Below are 19,715 nucleotides of genomic sequence, written 5' to 3' on the forward strand. Positions count from 1 at the left end.
CATTTGTTCCATTTTGATAAATTTATAGCTGCTCATAATGCAAGGGAAGGAAAATCAGTGTGAATAATGCCCCACACACGTTTTTTGCAAAACAAAAGTATCCATTAAAAAAAAATTTTAAGTTGTCATTTTGGAATTAAATAATCTAATGCAGCACACAGACATTCCTAAATGACCACTTTCTGCCCTCTCAAAACATATATTTCTGCTGAAAAAAGGTTTTTTTAGGAACATTTTTTGTGTAAATGAAAAGGATATTTGGCAGAATATTTCCTCCAAAATTTAAATCCTCTTTTCCAGTAAAATCAACCAAGTTATCTGTGAATTTATCAGAGAATGCAGGTATTACTCGTCCTCTTAATGTTTTGCTCATAGGGGAAATATCAATTAACTGGAGATTAATAAGCATTTCGGAACTTTGACTTGAGTTCACACACAAGTGACGGTAAGTTAAGCTATTAAGGGGAAAGAACATGTGGGTGTGGTGCCCCTTCTGAGTTTTAGGCATGATTCCAGGTGCTCAGAGTATGTTTATTTTATTTGTCCTGTATAGCAATCTTGGGAAGTGGGGTGTTCTGATATCCATGTGTACTTGCAAAGACAGGTTCACCAAAGACCACTTAGCTAGCACGTGGCAGAGCTGGACTTCCAGTCCACCTCAAAAGCCAGGGTTTTCCTCTACATGTGGCTGTATCTTCATATTAGTCTTCTAAGCAGGAGTGTATTTAAAGTGGCAATTTAGAGTTTGATTTCCAAGCTAGGTGAAAATCAAGATCAGCCTGTGAAAAATAGTTGAATGTAAGGTAAATCTGGAGGACGGACGGAAGAGACATGGGAAACATTAAGTCTGGGTAAAATGATACTAGCTGTGGAAGCCTAGAAAGAGAGTAGTCCTGTTGCTCTGGAGGACAACGGCGAAGACCTAGCGAGTGACAGAGGAAGCAGTCGAGGGCTCTTACGGTTAGAGCTTCCCAGCCATAGTCTAATCTGCCACAAGCCAAGTGAGCCTCCTGATACAGAAAGCTTCCCAGCAGAACCCCAGTGACCATCTCAGAAGAATGTTTTTTCCTGAGTGGGAGTTTATACTAAATAACTTCATCCGTCCTCCCACTCAGGTTGTCATACTGCATTGTGACAACGGGTGCCCTGAATCAGATACGGCAGGTTGAGTGTGCCTGCTGAGGTCACACTGTACCACTTGGTACTCCCGTCACCTGGTGTTACCAACCAGAATGTTGTAAAGGAATTTTAGAGCGCTGGAGTCTTCACGTACTTGTCCCAAACACAAGTATCTTCATTTGAGGTGCATACCAGAGGGGGATTCTCATGCTGGCCTCTAGCACCCGAGTGTCTTCACAGGACTTAAAGGCAAAGTTTTAATACTTACCTGGGAGTCTTTCAGCAGTTACTCGTCAGGACTTCCAAGTGCCTGCCTTCTTTTATATCCTGTAACTCTTTGCGCAGCAGCATTGACTAGCTTTTCCCGCCATCCTTGTGCATTCGCCTTCCAAATTTCTCCTCCGTCCCCACTTTTCGTCATTCCTTTCTTTCTTCAAATCATCATCATTTTTTAATTGAAATTTTGACCAGAAGTGTTAGACCTAACTAAAGGAAGGTAAACAACAACTGGATTACAAAGTGGCACGTGCCGTCAATAGTCAACACTCATTTATTTGCTGGCATCAACAGTGTTCCACAGCTAATTGCCGATTAGGGAGCTGGCATTTATTCTCACCAAAATATAATCGTTAGAGTTGACATTTTCTCATTGCTGATTGTCAGAGTCTTTTGTCCTGGGTCTTGTCTCTCCTTTAAGAATTCGAGAGGTTATTTCTGTTTTGTGTTATAAAATTATTACTGTGATAGAAATTGTCATTGTCGTTTTCTTGGTTCTGACAGGCTGTGTTTGATGTGGACAGCAAAAAAGGACTGACTCTGATTGAACTCTGGGAAGGCCTGACCGTGGATGACATAAAAAAGAGCACTGGGTGTGATTTTGCAGTAAGTGTTTCTGTGAACAAATCCAGCCACTTGTCCTATATCATGAGCTTGATTAATGGGTGTTTACAGGACATGAACCATTAATTTGTGATCATTTTTGGAGTTGACCTTTACAGAGAACAGGAGTGAAAAGGGAGAGTGCCTTCAGATGAGAGCAGGTGGGAGCAGGAGCGGGCTCTGACTCATGGCCAGCCAGCATTTGGCTCAGGAGTCAGAAGCAGGAGGGGGAGGAACCACCAGGGGCTGCTGGAAGCAGAGGTGGAGTTTGAACTCTAAGCTACTTTGTATAAAGTCCCTTGCGATCCTTTGTTCTTGGTTACCTATCAGTGTGGCTAGACTAAATTAACTCTAAAATGTGAGCCACACAGGGAGAAATGATACTGCCTTGTTTTAAACCCAGCTGTGGCTTATGGCTTTCTCTTTGATGAAATTTGATGCCTGATTATTCTATCCATGGACCGTATTAGAAGGATGAGCTCGACACTGACTGATAGTCACAAAATAGGTGTATACTGCATTTAAAGAAAAAAACCTAGTTCATAAAAATTAAGACTTACAAAGCACATATACATCAGGGGAGTATACATTTAAGAAACCCACAAATCTCTTTTTAAAACAGAATAGTACTATAATATAAATAATCACCCTTTAATGCCAGTGCTTGTTAATGAATCACCGATCACCTACCTAATGGGAGTTGAGAAGATGGCTCAGTCCATTGGAAGTGAATCAAAAGTAAAGGTGAAATGTCTGAAAAACTGAAAGAAAAGAATTTCCTTTTCACATACCTTTTTAAGAATGGATTTACTAGTTAAAATGGAATATATTTATAATGGGAAGAAATTTGAAGCTACCCATCCTAGAGAAAGTGATTTAACAAAATTTATTCGAGAAATCGTGCATAGATTTCATAGACTTCTTCTTGCTTGGCTGGTACCTATTAGTGCATTAACAAATTCCTGTAAAAACAGTTCTGCTGCATAATTCATTATCCACATGTAACTGTTTTGGTACTGTATGAGGGTCTTTGTCTATTAACCTTTTTTGAATTTCCCTTTGAAAAAAGAAGTTTGTCAGCAATACCTCGCACAAAAAGCACATCTTGAATTAGCTTTTCAATAATATCAGGGGGAAAAATGAGATTTGTTCATACTTTATTTGGAATTCCTTACCCCAGTGATAAAAGCAAACAATTCTTACATATCAGCTCTTCTTTATATTTTTTCCCTATATGAATAAATTGACCTCTTCTTCATCGGGTAACAATTTTGAGATCCACATCATGTTCAGTTCTTGGCTACAAAAGAGAATAGGCAAAGAAAGGACCCTTGTTGTTATTATTTTTTTTCATTCATGTAGAGAAGTCAGGATGAACAACGTGGTGTTTTACTGTTTTTGCGCTTTTATTTTTTTTTTAAGTGCAAGTTTCCATGTCTCAATGCACCGAAAAATACCTCTTGGTTTCCGTTTTATTACCATATCACCCCTCCTTCTCTTTTGACATGAGCCTGTGATCGATCTTGTTTCCTCCAAATTAGGGCGTTGAGATAAAATGTAAATTTGTATGTTCCTGTTGTCCTGAAAATGACAATGTGTGGTAGCAGCTGAACTGCCTCAACAAAAGGACCCACTTTTGAGGATCTGATGATCAATGGCATCTCTTTGGACCCCGACAGATGAAATCACATATGACGATTGTTTTTCCGTAATGCTAGGGACTGGAATGCTCTAATGAATAACTTGTTCTGTTTAATAGCTGGGTTATCAATAAAATACATGTAATCATAAAAGTACATTGAGGATAACACTTCTTGATCATTCAGAAGGTGTTTCTTGTCATACTTCAGAAGCTATTCCATGTGGTTATTACTGCATAGGTCGCATTTTACTCTATATGTGACCTTATGTCAGTCAGTCAAAATTTCTTCTTGAGGAAAGGCCCACTCAGTCTTCACTGTATATCTGGACATAAGCATTCTAGAAGGGAATAGTTAGACAACCAGGTTGTTGCATAATTAAAAAGGATAAAAACCTAGGTCAAAGTAATTTTGAAAATGTGTTGGCTAACATTTTCTCATATTAAAGCTGTGACCAGCTAATGAAAATGTTGGATTTCTGTATATCAGTCTGTGTGTTACTTACTGCCAGTTACTTGACGGGCCAAAGTAGAAAGAAAAGGGGAAATCCCACCACCTAAATTGCATTATCTGCAAAGTCTCTCTTTCCACTGAGTAGTTAATTCAAACAGTTTCTCATTTCTTTCTTTTCTAATGCATGCTTCTGTTACATAAAATAGGTATTTTTTTCTTTACCATAAATGTCTGTGGACCTTTTTTGAAACAGAATATTTCCTTCTGTTTTTATTTTTTAATTACAGATTTTTTAAAAAAACTTGAGTCCATATTTGAACATCATGTGGTCAAATAAACTTCCAGAGGTCATTAGTCATCCATGGTTATTTATTAAACATCCAGTTGTATCCCATATTGAGTTATGAAATGTGAATAAAATAGAACAAATTGGTATAGTTTCTACTCCCAAGGGCCTTGGTCTTATTCTCCAGGCAGGAATACACCTAAACCACCAGTGGCAAAAAATTAAATAAGAATACCGCTTATTTATATGTTTGCAGTGAAATCTGAAAGAAGGCAGCTGGAGATATTTTTTGCTAAGTTGAATAAATTTACACTCAGTATCTATTATGAACTGGCATTATACCAGAATTAAAGAGTATATACCATTGGGATTTCAGTGGACTGGGCAGACAAATTGTTGGCTTATCTTTTACACTTAAATCATATAATCTTGTGCCACCCTGTAGATCACCTTGGCAGATTAAATCTGCTTTGGCTTGCATGGGCTTAACATGTTGATAAGACTGTGAGAGAATAGGATGAAAAATGGTGGTTTAGTAGATGTTTTTCATTATAAAAATAGGCCAAGTCAGTCTGCATAAAGCTGCTTTTCTGTTTTCATAGAAGTCAGAGTCCACATTGAGGATATAAATAATAGAGCCCCAAACAGGGTCAATACGCCAAGGAAAATCATCAGATGTTTAGTTTATAAGATTAAGGTGTCCAGTTTTCTTTTAAAGGAAATGCTACAAAGCATCTTTTGGATGTGATTCCCCCCCCACAAAATAGTTTTATTTCATTAAATTATTTCTGCAGATGCTCTGTTGTTTTAAAAAAAGAAAATGGGTTGTTTGTGAGACACACTTTCGAAATACACAGAGCCCATATGTCTTTTATTCTTTTCAGTAGAGTGAAGATCTATGCACATGTGGGCTGTGATTTTTGTCTATTTATTATATGTCTATTATTTTGTCTATTATTATGTATCTGCTCTTGGAACTGGTAAATCTGAATGAGCTGTCATTTATTTGAAGCTATATATGAAGCCGTACCAATCCTTTTTATTCTGATCATGTCATTCTTTTTTAGTAGAAAAATGGAAAGGGGGGCATTAACTCTTGACATTATGAAGAGTTAATACAGAAACAATTTATAAATGAACTAAAAATATTTAACCTCATCAAAGCCAAATAATTGCCTACGCCTTCTATTTTTAATACTGTCTTAACCTCTATTAAAACTTTCCTCTAGTTCTTTGAAGCTTAATCTTTGTTTCATTCATTCATTAATTTAACAAAATATTAACTTTGTTCTGGAAGGCAAAATGCCAGCTAGGCCCACTTCCATCGGTTCATTGTTGAGGGGCTCAAAGAATCATTAATATCTTCTCCTGGCTTTCCGTGGACACTGTTACTTACTAGGACTCAATAGATATTTGCCAGATTGAATGACATCTGTGCTGACATTGCACTTTGAAAGATCAGTCAAAATTAAGCCAAACCACTTATGTTTTGTTTAGGTTTTTGCCACCAGCTATCCCATTCAATGTAGACCTGTCCTCATTTTTCTCTGCTTCAGGGCTTCTAGGAATGCATGTACTGTTCTGCACATTGAACATAATTATGGTCAATTTTTAATATTTCTGTTACCTCCTTTTTTAAAATAACTTGGAATCTTTTTACTGCCTTTATATCATTTCCATTCTGATTTTGAAATTTCTGACAGAAGTTGTCATTGATTATACTTATCTTCATTAATATGTATCCAGTTAATCCAAAGACTACGTTGTCTCTTAACAAAATTATGAATTGACTGGGACTTATTTTGACCATTTTGAGACTTGAGCCTTACTCTATGTCTCTGTTTTAAGTAGCCTCAGAGGTATCAGTCTCAGAGCTCAGTGATCCATTCAGTAGAGAGCTTGGTTGTCTGAACCCTTTATTGTCTCTGTCTGCTCCTCTTCCACTCCCTTTCTTGTGAGTCTTAATGATCCTTAATTTAGGAGGTATAATGTGCAAGAAGGTTGGGAACTACTAAATACACAAAATGTCAACAGAATAGTTGTCTGTCTTGTTGGTTTAGAATGGAAAATAATGAGGAAACTCTAGGTGATGTCCATGGCAAGGCTGTTTGTTACCAACATCATTCAAGTTTGGAAATGTTTATGCCATGAGGTTGTTTTCTTTTTTTTTCTTTTTTTTTTTTTTTAACAATTTGGTCATTTTTTTTTCTCTTTCTTTTACCAGGTTTCACCAAAACTCATGCCAATGCAGCAGATCACAACTTGAAATGTGAAATAGATGTTTGTCCCAGACTGTGTGTTTTTCATTTTAATCACATAGGATTTCATTGAAAGGGTATCAGTAATCGTAATTGTGTGTCTCATGTAATTTTTGTCTAGTTTTCTTCAAGCATCTTCCACTGTCCTTAGCCATATAGACTTTGTTCTGTCAAGTGTGCTATGACATCTTAATGAAAGGCAAAAAAAATATATATATATATATATATATATAAATAATTATCTTATTTGTTTTATAAGTGCCAAGAAGGCTTATCTTTAAAATAGGTGCTCACATTGGATTTATCTTTATCTTTTGTGGTAGGTACATTAAATTGTACCAGGATGGACCCTTAGGAAGACTTTCATTGATGTGCCTTTCCTCCTAAATCCTGACAGAGAAAAGAATGAGGGAGAAAAATAACTCCACCCAGAGTATACCCAATGCAGCATGTTGTACCAGTCCTGAATGATATGTGAATTTTGAATAGGAGAAATGCTGTCTTAATGATTATGTTTTTCTTTTGGCCTCCCCTGACTTCTGTTTTAGAGTCTCTGATTTTGTGATTGTATCTTGTTTCCCTAAAGCATCCCTTCTCCTCCCACACTTCCTATAACTAAATAGTTGCTCAGTTAGGCAAACAGGAACGTCTCTGTATGGGAGAGTAACTGGTTCATGGGAGAGACCAAGGGGTAGAGGGTTTATTGGTGCTGATGTCCCACCAGGAAGTTGCCTTTAAAAACCAACCATCCGGTGCTTTGCCAAAGACAAAGGTTTATTTTGACAAGAGGGTTGTAAACCTAATTGATCTAGTCAGCTTTCTCATTTTAAAATAATGCAGTATTTCTGTGTATCCAGAGAGATCCCTAAAAGGCTTTCTCTATATTACTGAGGCCCAGTGGGCTACCCAAGACAACCTCTTCGGGCACAAGGGACAGTGGGATAATTTATCCTAAGTCCAGTCACAATGACAACAAAATTTAAATTTTTTCTTTCTCTTCAGGCTCTCTTACTTCTGTTCAGAAAAGTTTCTAAATATCGAATGCCTTTTTCTATAGAACACTGTTCTTTTTTCTGCCCAGGCTACTTCCTTGAATAAAGTACTTTTATTTAGCTTTATCAAAATAGAGGAAATACCGATGAGCATCCAGGATTTGAAGAGCCAGTGAACTTCTATTGTTAGAAAATAAACATGGGGGACTAGGTTTTGTAAGGAACTTGTCCTCAGAGCAGTCCTTCTTACCACCCAGTTGCCTCAGGGGATATCCTAAGCATCCTGGGTATCAAATGGGAGAAAAGTCCAGGCTCCCTAAAGACGGGTCAGACAGCTGTCCTCCAGACAGAGGTAGGCACATAAACAGTGCAATATAATTATTGCTCTGGCACCAGATATAGGAATTTATGCATATGTTTAGGTGACAGTTATCATTTAAACTCACTTTTCTTCAGGTAGGACTATAATTGCGTTATGTATGGTATTGGAGGCGAGAGGCTTTTTTGGCCTCACACTCTCTATCTAAAATAGTCTTAACTGACTGGCTGTGGGATTGAAAGCTTATTTTCCCAGTACTGACAAAAAGGACTCTTGGAATTCGTGAGGTAGGAGAATAATACATATCTGTTAGAATTATAATTTGAAAAAAATATATGCTATTGATGGTTGCTATATTTGCAGACTTAGTTGCTTATCATTCCAGTCCATTACTTTAGGGTAATGTGGTTTGAAGTGTGTTCCCAACTTTGAGTGGCAGAACCTATGTAGATGACTTTATATTCTTGATTATCAAGCGTTCCATGGATATTAAACACATTAAAAAACAGCATAAATAATCAAAACTATTGTAGATCGCCGTGATTGTCTTTTTTCTTGTTTGGGAACGGTGTGACCAGTTATGGGAATAATATACTAGAGACTGGTGGAAAGACCAACAATAAATAGTTCACATACTTTACTGCTTCAATCAAGTTGTTGCTTTTCTTTTTATCTTACCAAAGAACAGATACCATTTTTCATGAAAGAAAAAATGAAATGTTTACTTAAATGAATTCTGATTTTACTCCTTGTCAGAGCCAATCATTTATCTATAAAAATAGACTTCATGTGTTAATATGTATTTTTTTGTTTTTATCTTACATTCTTTTAGGATATACATACATTAAGTAGCTTCCCAGTGGTGCGTGGAGTTTGCTTGAATTTTGAAGTGGCTCTAGTATAGTCTGCCCAGCATCTGTGTTATCCCTCTGGTTAGAGACTCATCCCCTGGCCAAGGGGTGGGGTGTGTGCCCAGATTATGCCTCTTTTGATAGCTCTCATTTGTCCACACTTATACCCAGGGTGCGCTTATGACCCAGGATATACCAGTAAGGTTATTTCTCCCATGTTTAAAAACAGGAGATGAAAGAGAAGCAAATTTTCTTATTCCTCTCTAATGACTAAGCAATAAGAGTGTGACTGTGGAACCAACACCTCCTTTCCCCCTTCTGTTTCTCTCTCTCTCTCACACACACACACACACGCACACACACACGCACCCTACCAGCTGAGGTGCAGGTAGAAAGAAGCTGACACGCAAGCACAGTGAGTTGTAAGTAAGGAATATCCTAGAGGTATTTGCGCTCTTGGTTATCAATGTGCCTAAGGCCAGCTTCCCTCTAGCCATGCTTGTATATGAGCCCCAAAGTCTCTCATTTTACTTGGGCTCAATCTTTGTGGGTCTTTGTCATTTCCAACTAAAGTATGAACTCAAAACAGCTTTTGTAATTCTTGAATCTTGAGAGGGATCTGGTCTGCAGAAGTGGCATAGAATATTAGGAAAACTGCTTGTAGCTGGGCCCAGAGAACACCTATAAGAGCATTTATAGGTGTTACCTGTGGGTAGGAAGGTTATGGGTAGGGGTGTTCTTTTTCTTACAGTGTCAGTATATTCAACACAACTTTGAGAATTATTCCAGTGGAAGTATAGGCAGAGATTTATTCGATGGATGGGTTTTTTTAGCACTAACCTTTTCCTCGCAGGGCGTGATCTTCAGTTTCTTTCTTTCTTTCTTTTCTTTCTTTTTTTTTTTTTTTGATCTTCAGTTTATTAAACTGACTTTCAGGCTCTCCATCTTTAAAATAGGCAGAATGTACTGCTTTTCATCATGGTTCTGTAAGGTACAGTTAACATATCTGTAAGATTAACATAGCAGTATATTATGTATACATAATACATAATATATATTATGTATACATAATATACTGCTATGTTAATTAATACATGTATGTATATGTAATTATGTATATTAATTAATACATTGAAAAATGTTGCAAAAATTCTGACAGACCCAATCGGAGAAAGACAACTATCATATGATCTCCCTGATATGAGGAAGTGGAGATGCAATGTGGGGGGTTTAGGGGAAAGGAAAAGGAAAAATGAAAGAAGATGGGATCAGGAAGGAGACAAACCATGAAAGTCTCAATCTCAAAAAACAGACTGAGGGTTGCTGAGGGGAGGGGGCACGGGAGAGGGTGGTGGGGATATGGACATTGGGGAGGGTATGTGCTATCATGAATGCTGTGAAATGTGTAAACCTGGCGATTGACAGACCTCTACCCCTGGGGATAAAAATACATTATATGTTTATAAAAAAAAAAAATACTGACCTTTTTTCTGTGTCATAGTATTACTTTGGGACAGAATTTTTCCTGTCTTTTTATTTGTTAATAACTACAGTGCCTTCCACCTAAGACCATACTAAATTTATCAATGTGTATTTAAGTACAAATATCACTAGATGTTATGTGATCTGAGTGCATGTCTGTGCGGCATACTCTTGAATTCTCTTGTTTCTGTTATGTCTGTGTAAAATCATCCAAAGACACCCTTTATGGACCATGCAGCAAGTCCCATGAGAGTGAAGCCTACACCAATCCAGGTAACTCATTGATAAGATAGTTCCTTCTCTCAAAACCATAATGAAACAAAAATGATATTTTGGCTTTAGAGGTTAAATATGCTTAATTGCCATGGCCATTATTACCTTTAATGGGATATTACTCTGGATGATCCACTTAGAAATGACCTCAGGCAGCTCTCCTCATCCTTCTTTCACATGACCCACACCGAGTCCGTAGGAAACACTCCTGTTCCCACTGATAAACTGTAGGAGCCCAAGTACCCAACACAGTCATTTTATTTCTTTGACTCACTCCTAGGCATTCTGTCTCTTGCCCTTCCCTCTTGATCTGGGCACAGGAGGTAGCATCTCTCACCTAGCCTTCTTGATATTAGGGTGTCCAACAACTCCTTGCAAATTTTCTCCATAAATACTCCTCTAATCTCCAGGTTCCAAGCCTTGTACGTACTCAGTGTGGGTAAGAGTTTAAGAACTGTCTAACTGGTTCTCAGCCAAATATTGCTTCAAAATGTGTGCATAATGGCCTCACTGGGATGTAATATACACTGTGTGTGTGTGTGTGTATACACCCTGGTGTGTTCTTGTATGCATGTGTTTATATTTTTATGATGACTCCATGGCTTGTCCATGGTAGGTTTCCAAATGTATATATTGAATCAATTTACTAGTTGAAACATGAGTTGATAGTAGGCCAGGCTTGAGGATTTCCCTCAGCTAAATAATTAGGTATGATCTCCAAGGAAGAGATAGGAGAAGAAAAGGGAAGACACAAGAGTTGGACTCTAGAAATTGCAACAAAGGAATACAGAGACCTGTGATAATCACATTTACTTAGCATTTTATAATTTACAAAACACATAGAATATGCTAGCTAGCTTATTTCATTTTCAGTGTAACCTTTCAGGGAGACATTATAACTGCCATTAAAATTAACTTCATTAGTCTGAGAGAAGTAATGTCCATCAATTCTTTAATCAAATTAGCCTTCAAAGCTAATGTTGAGTTTTGCCAAGGTAGTTAATGAGATGTGAATTAAATCCCCTGAATAGAACTAGATTTGTTGCTCTCTGGTAAGCTATAAAACAGAGAGTCCAAAACCTTTAAACCTAATGGGACAGATCTTGAAGTATTGTTCTCCCTGTCATCACAGCTCTTCTGTATAACCCAGTTTATAAGGAAATGGGTAGTTGTCAAAATAAAAAGGATAATGGTACCCACCAAACAAACTATCCCTGTGGAAGACTTGAAATTACTGAGTTTGCTCACATGAAAGGCCCTGTGTAGGCAACCACAGGTCAGGATGCTAAGCTGACAGTAGGAATGGCTGATGGGCATTGCTTCATTTCTATGACTAAACACCTTTCTACAATTTGTTTCCCTTGGTAGTAGCCTGCACCCATGTTCAAAGTCAGAGTTGTGGCTCAGACACATTCAGCTGACCTCCAGAGATAAGGTTGAAATTTGGAACCTGAAAGTAAATGTTATTGGTGACACAGGGAGAGTATCACTCAGTGAGATCTCGTGCCATTCTCTTCACTGGGGAAGAAAGGGTCCATGGAAAGAAGAAAATTGGTCACAGCCCTGGAGCCTGTGGAGCTACTGGGGGTGAGTGTGGGGATGGGAAAGCATTAGGGCCATCAAGACACATACCATATGAGAATATCTTTTACTACCCTTTCTTTGAATATCAGATACCATCAATTTTTTATGATAAAAGTATTTAACATGAGATCTACCCTCAACAAATTATTGTTAACTGTAGGTGCAGCGTAATACAGCAGATCTCTAGAACGTTCCTCACATAATTGACACTTGTACCCATTGAACAGCAACTCTTCATTCCCCCCCTTGCCTCAGTTCCTGGCAGCTACCCTTCTACTCTCTGTTTATGTGAGTTTGATTGTTTTAGGTAGTTCGTATAAATATAATCATGCAATATTTGTTCTTCTCTGGCTTATTTCACTTAGCATTATTGTCCTCTAGATTTATATGTGTTGTTGCATATGGTAGGATTTCCTTTTTTTATGGCTGATTAATATTTCACTCTATGTATATACCATATTTCCTTTATTTATCTGTCAATGGACATTTAGGTGGGATTGTTGGATCATATGTTACTTTAATTTTTTGAGGAGCCTCCACACTGCTTTCTCTAGTAGCTGCACCATTTTACATTCCCACCAATAGTATGCAAGGATTCTAATTTACTCATGTCCACATCAATACTTTTCTTTTTAGATTTATCTATTTATTTCACTTTTTAAAAATTATTTGACAGTCAGAGATCACAAGTAGGCAGAGAGGCAGGCAGAGAGAGGGAGGGGGAAGCAGGCTCCCTGCTGAGCAGAGAGCCCGATGTGGGGCTCGATCCCAGGACCCTGAGATCATGACCTGAACTGAAGGCAGAGGCTTAACCCACTGAGCCACACAGGGTGCCCCAGGCACCACTTGTTCTTTTTTTAAATAATAGCTGTCCTCATAGGTATGAGGCAATACTTTATTGCGGTTTTGATTTGCATTTCCTTGATTGGTGATGATGAACATCTTTTCATACACCTGTTGGTAATTTGTGTGTTTCCTTTGAAAAGATGTCTGTTCAAGCCCTTTGCCCATTTTTTAATGGGGTTATTTAAATTTTTGCTATTGATTTGTGGAGTTCTTGTATCTAAGTAGCCCCACTAGTCAATTTTTGCTTTTGTTGCCTGTGCTCCTGGTATCATTATCTTAGAAGTCATTGCCAAGACCAGTGTTCAGAAGATTTTCCCCTATGTTTTCTTCTAGAAGTTTTATAGATTCCAGTCTTAAGTTTAAATCTGTAATCCACTTTGAGTTGATCTCTATGTGTGATGTGAGATAAGGGTCCAATTTTATCCTTTTGCTTATGGATATCAAGTTTTCTGAACACCATTTGTTGAAAGTATCCTTTCTCCATTGTGTACTTTTGACACCCTTGTTGAAAATCAGTTAACATTTAACATATATGTTAACATATATAATAATATATGCATGGATTTATTTCTGGGCTCTTCTGTTCTGTTGGTCTTTATATCTGAAGATACCATCAAATTTAAAAGGCACTATGATTGCATTTGCTGTTCATCATTTATAAATTTTGTTGTATACCAGTCTCAGATGAGTTAGCCTAGTATTTCCTTTTTGTATTTAAAACAAAAAGAGTTGTTAATGGACAGGTTAGGGATGTGAATCAGGTTGGAAGAAGGATGGGAGGGAGCTGAGGTGCCTAGCTCAGCCTCTTCAAGAGCAGTGGCTGCTAAAAGGTGAAGGAGCCAAGTCAATTGTAGGATGCGGTCATTTGTGAAACACATTCCAATTTCAGAGATGTTAAAGTGTGGGATATTGTTCATCTTAGAATCAGTAAATTAGAAGGGATCATCTAAGGCCTTTCTCATTTAGCATAATGTCTTGTTTAAGAATATTTTAAAGAAACATTTTATTATAACTTTGAGTATATACAAAACTGATTTCATAGGAAAAGACTCTTATGAACCTGCTTTATGAATAGGAAAGAATTGATGATTATAATAGTGTATATGTAAATGGTGCTTTAAAACAGTTCTTCCAAGTAGTCCAAGTGCTTATTGTACAATCTTTCTGTCATTATTTGCCTTCCAAGTAGCTCTCTATGTCCTTCTGTCCTCCCCACCCCCTTGCAACTCTTATCCTTCCCATAAACAATTTCTATCTTAGGTATATTACAAGTTTGCCATAAATGTGAAATGTTTTCATTAGTTTTATTATGTTCAGTTAGCCAACATATAGTACATCATAAGTTTTTGATGTGGTGGTCAATTTCTATCTTAGGTATATTACAAGTTTGCCATAAATGTGACATGTTTTCATTATTTTTATTATGTTCAGTTAGCCAACATATAGTACATCATAAGTTTTTGATGTGGTCAATGATTCATTAGTTGCATTGTAATACCCAGTGCTTATGACAACACATGTCTTCCTTAATACCCATCACCAGATTACCCCTTCCCTTCTGTAACCCTCAGTTTGTAATTAAGGGTGTTCATTATATCACAGATACCCGAATACATGAACAAACATATAGAAGGCCAAAGCATTTGAGGAGGCACTTACATGACATCATTAGTATCAAACTCTATATGAGCTTGTCACAGAATGATGGTGTTTGAGATGAAATTACCACGAAATGAATGTTTGTGACTCCACCCCCTGCCCCACCTAAATTAATATGTTGAAACCCCAGTCTACATTATGGGGGTATATAGAGGTAGAGCCTTTTGGCAGTAATGGGGTTTAGAGGAAGTTAAGCAGGCGGATCCTTCATGGTAGGATGAGTGCCCTGCTGAGAAGGGGGCCTGTTTTCCCTCTGCCATGTGAGAATACAGCAAGAAGCCACCATCTGCAAATGAGGAGATGGACCCTCACCAGACACGGAATCTGCCAGCACCTTGATCTTGGACTTCCAGCCTCCAGAACTATGAAAAATAAACGTTTATTGTTTAAAACATCCAGTCTTTGGTATTTGTTATAGCAGACTGAACTAAGACACATGTGATCAACTTGGAGAATGCTCAGGAAGACAAAAAATTTAGAAGACTCAAACTACTGGGAAAGAATAAAGTACCTGGTATATTTAACTGAACAAGAGAAGCTAAAGGAGTGATTTAATAAGAACTTAAAGAGGTACTGTGTGTAACTACTGAAGAATGCCCTAGGCCCAGTAAAGAAGATGAAAAGGAGGGGCAAGGAATTTAATTTTGACATTAAGCAGCATTTCCTGACATTGAGATTTTAAAGAACAAGAATTAAATTACTTTACCCATCTATTTACTCATTCATTTATTAATTTACTTATTGGTAGGAGTTGGAGGGAGAGGGACAGGAGAAGTATTGTGTAGTCTGATTTAAAGGCATCATAAACATTCCCTGGAGTCTTGATATTCAAGGAAATTTCTGTGGGCTTTATAGTCTGGATTCTCTTTGTAGACTCACCAACTCTCTCATTATCCCAAGAAACTTATTGATATATGCTCAGCAAACTCATTGCTCAATAAATTTTTAGTGATGGGATGAATAGGGTGGGTGAATTATTGAAAAGGAATCCAGTGGCACAGGATCATAAATTCCTGATTCCAAATAATAGCAAATAAGCACACAACTATTTTGGGATGTGACAATAATAATTTGGAGTTCTTTTTATTTCATTTTTTTTTCTCTTTTTATTTTCTTTCAACAGACATTTTTTGAGCACTTTATCAAGGTCCAATCTGTAGACACTGTATGGCAAATTGAACAGAGAAAAATTTTTTTAAAGATTATATTTATTTGTCAGAAAGACACACAGCGAGATATGGAACAAGAATGGGAACACAAGCAGGGGGCATTGGAAAGGGAGAAGCAGGCTTCCTGCTGAGCAGGGAGCCCGATGGGGGCTCATTCCCAGGACCCCGGGATCATGACATGAGCCAAAGGCAGGCACTTAACTGACTGAGCCACCCAGGCATCCCTGAACAGAGAGATTATAGTGTAAAGAACTGTAAACTATAACAAGATTGGAGTATTGAGGAATTAGCTAGTAAGAAGGAAAGAGAAATCTCAATAACATATGAATAGTAGACTTAAAGAGTAGCCATAACCCTGGATTTGAGATGGAACATCTCAAATATAGTCTGTAGGACTAGATCCAGACCCTGTTGGAAAGTGCACAGCTGTGGCTCATGGATGGCAGAGGAGTCACTATGGTGCCATGCTAGCAAAACTTGCTAGAAGTCAGTCTTTGAGGGGCGCGTGGGTGGCTCAGTGAGTTAAAGCCTCTGCCTTTGGCTCAGGTCATGATCCCAGGGTCCTGGGATCTAGCCCTGCCTCGGGCTCTCTGCTCAGTAGGGAGCCTGCTTCCTATCTCTCTGCCTGCTTCTCTGCCTACTTGAGATCTCTGTCTGTCAAATAAATAAAATCTTTTTTTAAAAATATCAGTCTTTGAGGAGCCAAGAGGAAGCTGTACCCAAGGGAATGCCACCCTTCAGAAGTAGCCACAAAACCACCCAAAGAAGTGATAGGGGTGTCACAGGGCAGTGTCTTGTGACACTCCAGCGCAAGACTCCCTGGAGAAGTGCTGGGGGAAACTCCTGGCACGGGTCCCCATTGGCCACCCCACACTGCAGGAGTCAGGAACTAGGTAAGCCATTTGTATTGGAGATTTTGGATTCTGGAAAAGCTGTGTTTGCTGCAGGAGCTGGACTGTCGAAAACTGAGCTGCTGGACTTTGACAACACAAGTATATCACAGTAAAGGAAAAACCTCTTCGTATTCAAGTGTCTCTTCAGAAAGTTCTGTTGACAAGGCTTAATGTCATGCTAGTTGGCAAAGGAGTGTTGTTTGCAGGGTCCACTCCCATTATTTTGGAGAAGACAAGGGTGTATTTGGAGTTGGAAGGCAATAAATTGATAGCTGATGTAAGTACCTGCTGTCAGCTAACAGTGTGCTAGGTTCTAGGGATATAGCAATATGAATGTAGAGAAATGGTTTTTAATCAAGTAATTATGCTTAAGAATAAATTTGTAATTGTGCTGAGTTTCCCTTTTCTGTGAAGCAAAAGTACATGGGCCCTGAGAACCCTTTTAGAGGGTCTTGAAGTTAGATTTCATACTTGCCTCTGCTCAGCACATCCTTAAATATACACAGGTTGTTCAATAAAATGTGTAACCATGTTTAGAAAAAAGCTAAAGTGACTCTTAAAAAAAACATGAAAAAACAGTAATTCGTGAATTATTATGAGCTGTACAAAAACGTAATTCATGAATTGTTATGAGCTGTACAAAATCAGAAGGAATTCTGCCACAAATAATGCTGTACTCCTAGTAAGGAGCAGTTGGAGGACAAAAATTAACCATCTCTTAGGCTTGGTTTAAGAAAATCTGAGTTTAAAGTTTCAGTGAGATAATAGTTATTGAAAAGATATGAACTAGAACAATCCTGGTCCAGAGTAAGGGACATACCACTCAATGGCTATTGTGGTCATTTGATTAGGCATGTTTTATTTTGAAAATGTATTACATGGATGTAATCTATTCTGGGGAGGGGTCAGTTGAAATACTGTGGTGACTTAGGAAATGCAGCAATGAGAATGTTGCTGACCAAACTAAGCCAGCTGTGTTTTCCAGAAAAGAAACAATTGTGAAATGACCTCATTGTCATATAGGAGTGTGGAAATGCAGAAACGTTCCCAAAACAGCTGAGCTTGTGGTAGGACTGGACATCTTTACAAAAGTTAACTCAGGCATAAACTTAGAAGTCATATTCTTATGGGAGGAGGGGAAAAACGAGGACTTAAAGTCAGCGTCCTATTCATACAGTAGATGGATGGGTTCATCTCCTATGACTTTCCATTTAATAAGGAAACATCTTTTTCATTTTATTAAGACCATAGCAAAAATATTTATCTACCTATATGTCTAGAACATGGTTGTGTAGTCCAGAAGAAGAGTAATTAATTCAATAAAATAAAATAATTCAATAAAACTTTCCAAGAGATACACCTGCCTAATTGATCATGTTCTGAAAGCATGAACTTGTTTTCCAACAACAAAAGAAAGCATTTGAACCTTTGCTCTGTAGTCAACTTCTGTCCTCCAGCTTATGACTTGAACTCATCAAGAAAGGTATTCATGGTAGAGTTATATGACAAGGATTGGTTTAAAATACTCTGGCAAATGGGAGTGACTAGTGGCTCGGTTAAGCTTCTGCCTTTGGCTCAGGTTATGATCTCAGGATCCTGGGATTGGGCCCCAAGTCTGGGTCCCTGCTTAGTGGGAGTAAGCTTCTCCCTCTCCCTCTGTCCCTCCCCCATGCTTGTACTCTCTCTCTCTCAAATAAATAAATAAACTCTTTTAAAACTACTCTGAGAAAAAAAATTAAAATTGGGGAAGAGATAATAGATGGCAAAATTTGGGTAGCTGGGGGTGATTGGTACATGAGAGTTCATTATGCTATTCAATTTAGTGTATGGAATTTTTCATATCAAAAGGTTTTCAAAGGAAACATAAATGAATATCCATTTCAGCATCCTTATAATAACTACAGTTCTGAAAAAGATTTGAAGGAGATGCAAAGGAGTGATGTTTCCAGGGTCCACTCCGATGACCTTGGAGAAGATGATGAAGGGTGCATTTGGAGTTTAAAGACAATAAATTGATAGCCGATGTAAGTACCTGCTGTCATCCAGCAGTGTGCTAGGTTCTAGGGATATAGCAATATGAATGTAGAGAAATGGTCTCTTGGACTTTGGATGAGAAATTTAATCAAAATGAACTGAAGTCTCAATGGAGAAGAGAATATGAGGATGGGTTTTTAAAAATTGTTTTATTCTTCCAATTACCAATAATGCAAATTTCAGTGCTAAATGGAATTAAAACAAGTGCAAGAAGCATGAAAAGACGACAACATCATTAGCCATCAGAGAAATGCAAATTAAAACCACAATGAGATACCACTCTGCATGTATCAGAGTAACTACAATTAAAAACAGTGACAACACCAAATGCTGAGGATGTGGATATACTAAATAAGTCTGATGTTGTTGGGAATGTACAATGAGAGAGCCACTCTGGAAAACACTTGGGCAGTTTCTTTTAAAACTAAATTACCATATGGCCTAGCAAATACAACTGGGCATTTATCCCAGAAAATTTAAAACTTATGTTCATATAGAAACCCATACATAAATGTCTATAGCTGATTTTTATTTTTGTTTTTCCATAAAAGCCCAAAACTGGAAACAGCTCAAATGTCCTTCAGTGGGTGAATGGTAAAATAAACTGTGGTAAATCCGAAACATGGAATTCTGCTTAGCATTAAAAAGGAATGAACGTATAATAACAGGGTGAATCTCCAGGAAATTTTGCTGAGTGGAAAAAGTACCAAAAGATTATAGACTAGATGACTTCATTTATGTAACATACTTGAAATGATGTAGTTTCAGGAATGTAGAACAGAATAGTAGTTGCCAAGGGTTGGGGACCTGCAAGAAACAATGGAAGGGAGGCAGGTGTGGTTAGAAGAGGATCATTCCATGGGTCCATGTGGTGATGTATCTGTTCTTTATTTTACCTGTGGTTGCAGCTATACAAATCTACACATGTGATAAAATGGTATGAAACCAAATGTCCATACACACATAAATACACAAATA

At 37.8% G+C, this 19,715-nt stretch overlaps 1 protein-coding gene across 2 annotated transcripts in view; it reads left to right on the forward strand.

Moving 5' to 3' along the window:
- Window positions 1–6,989, forward strand: part of OXCT1 (3-oxoacid CoA-transferase 1) — a 121,165-nt gene extending 114,176 nt beyond the window's left edge. For both annotated transcript variants that reach the window (XM_032337500.1, XM_032337499.1), the window contains 2 exons: window positions 1,900–2,001; window positions 6,602–6,989. In XM_032337500.1, coding sequence (XP_032193391.1) covers window positions 1,900–2,001; window positions 6,602–6,643 — 144 coding nt within the window. In that variant the 3' untranslated portion in view covers window positions 6,644–6,989. The remainder of the gene's footprint in view (window positions 1–1,899; window positions 2,002–6,601) is intronic.
- Window positions 6,990–19,715: the final 12,726 nt, after the last annotated feature.

This window comes from Mustela erminea, chromosome 3 (assembly GCF_009829155.1).
Source record: "Mustela erminea isolate mMusErm1 chromosome 3, mMusErm1.Pri, whole genome shotgun sequence".
Taxonomy (NCBI): Eukaryota; Metazoa; Chordata; class Mammalia; order Carnivora; family Mustelidae; genus Mustela; species Mustela erminea.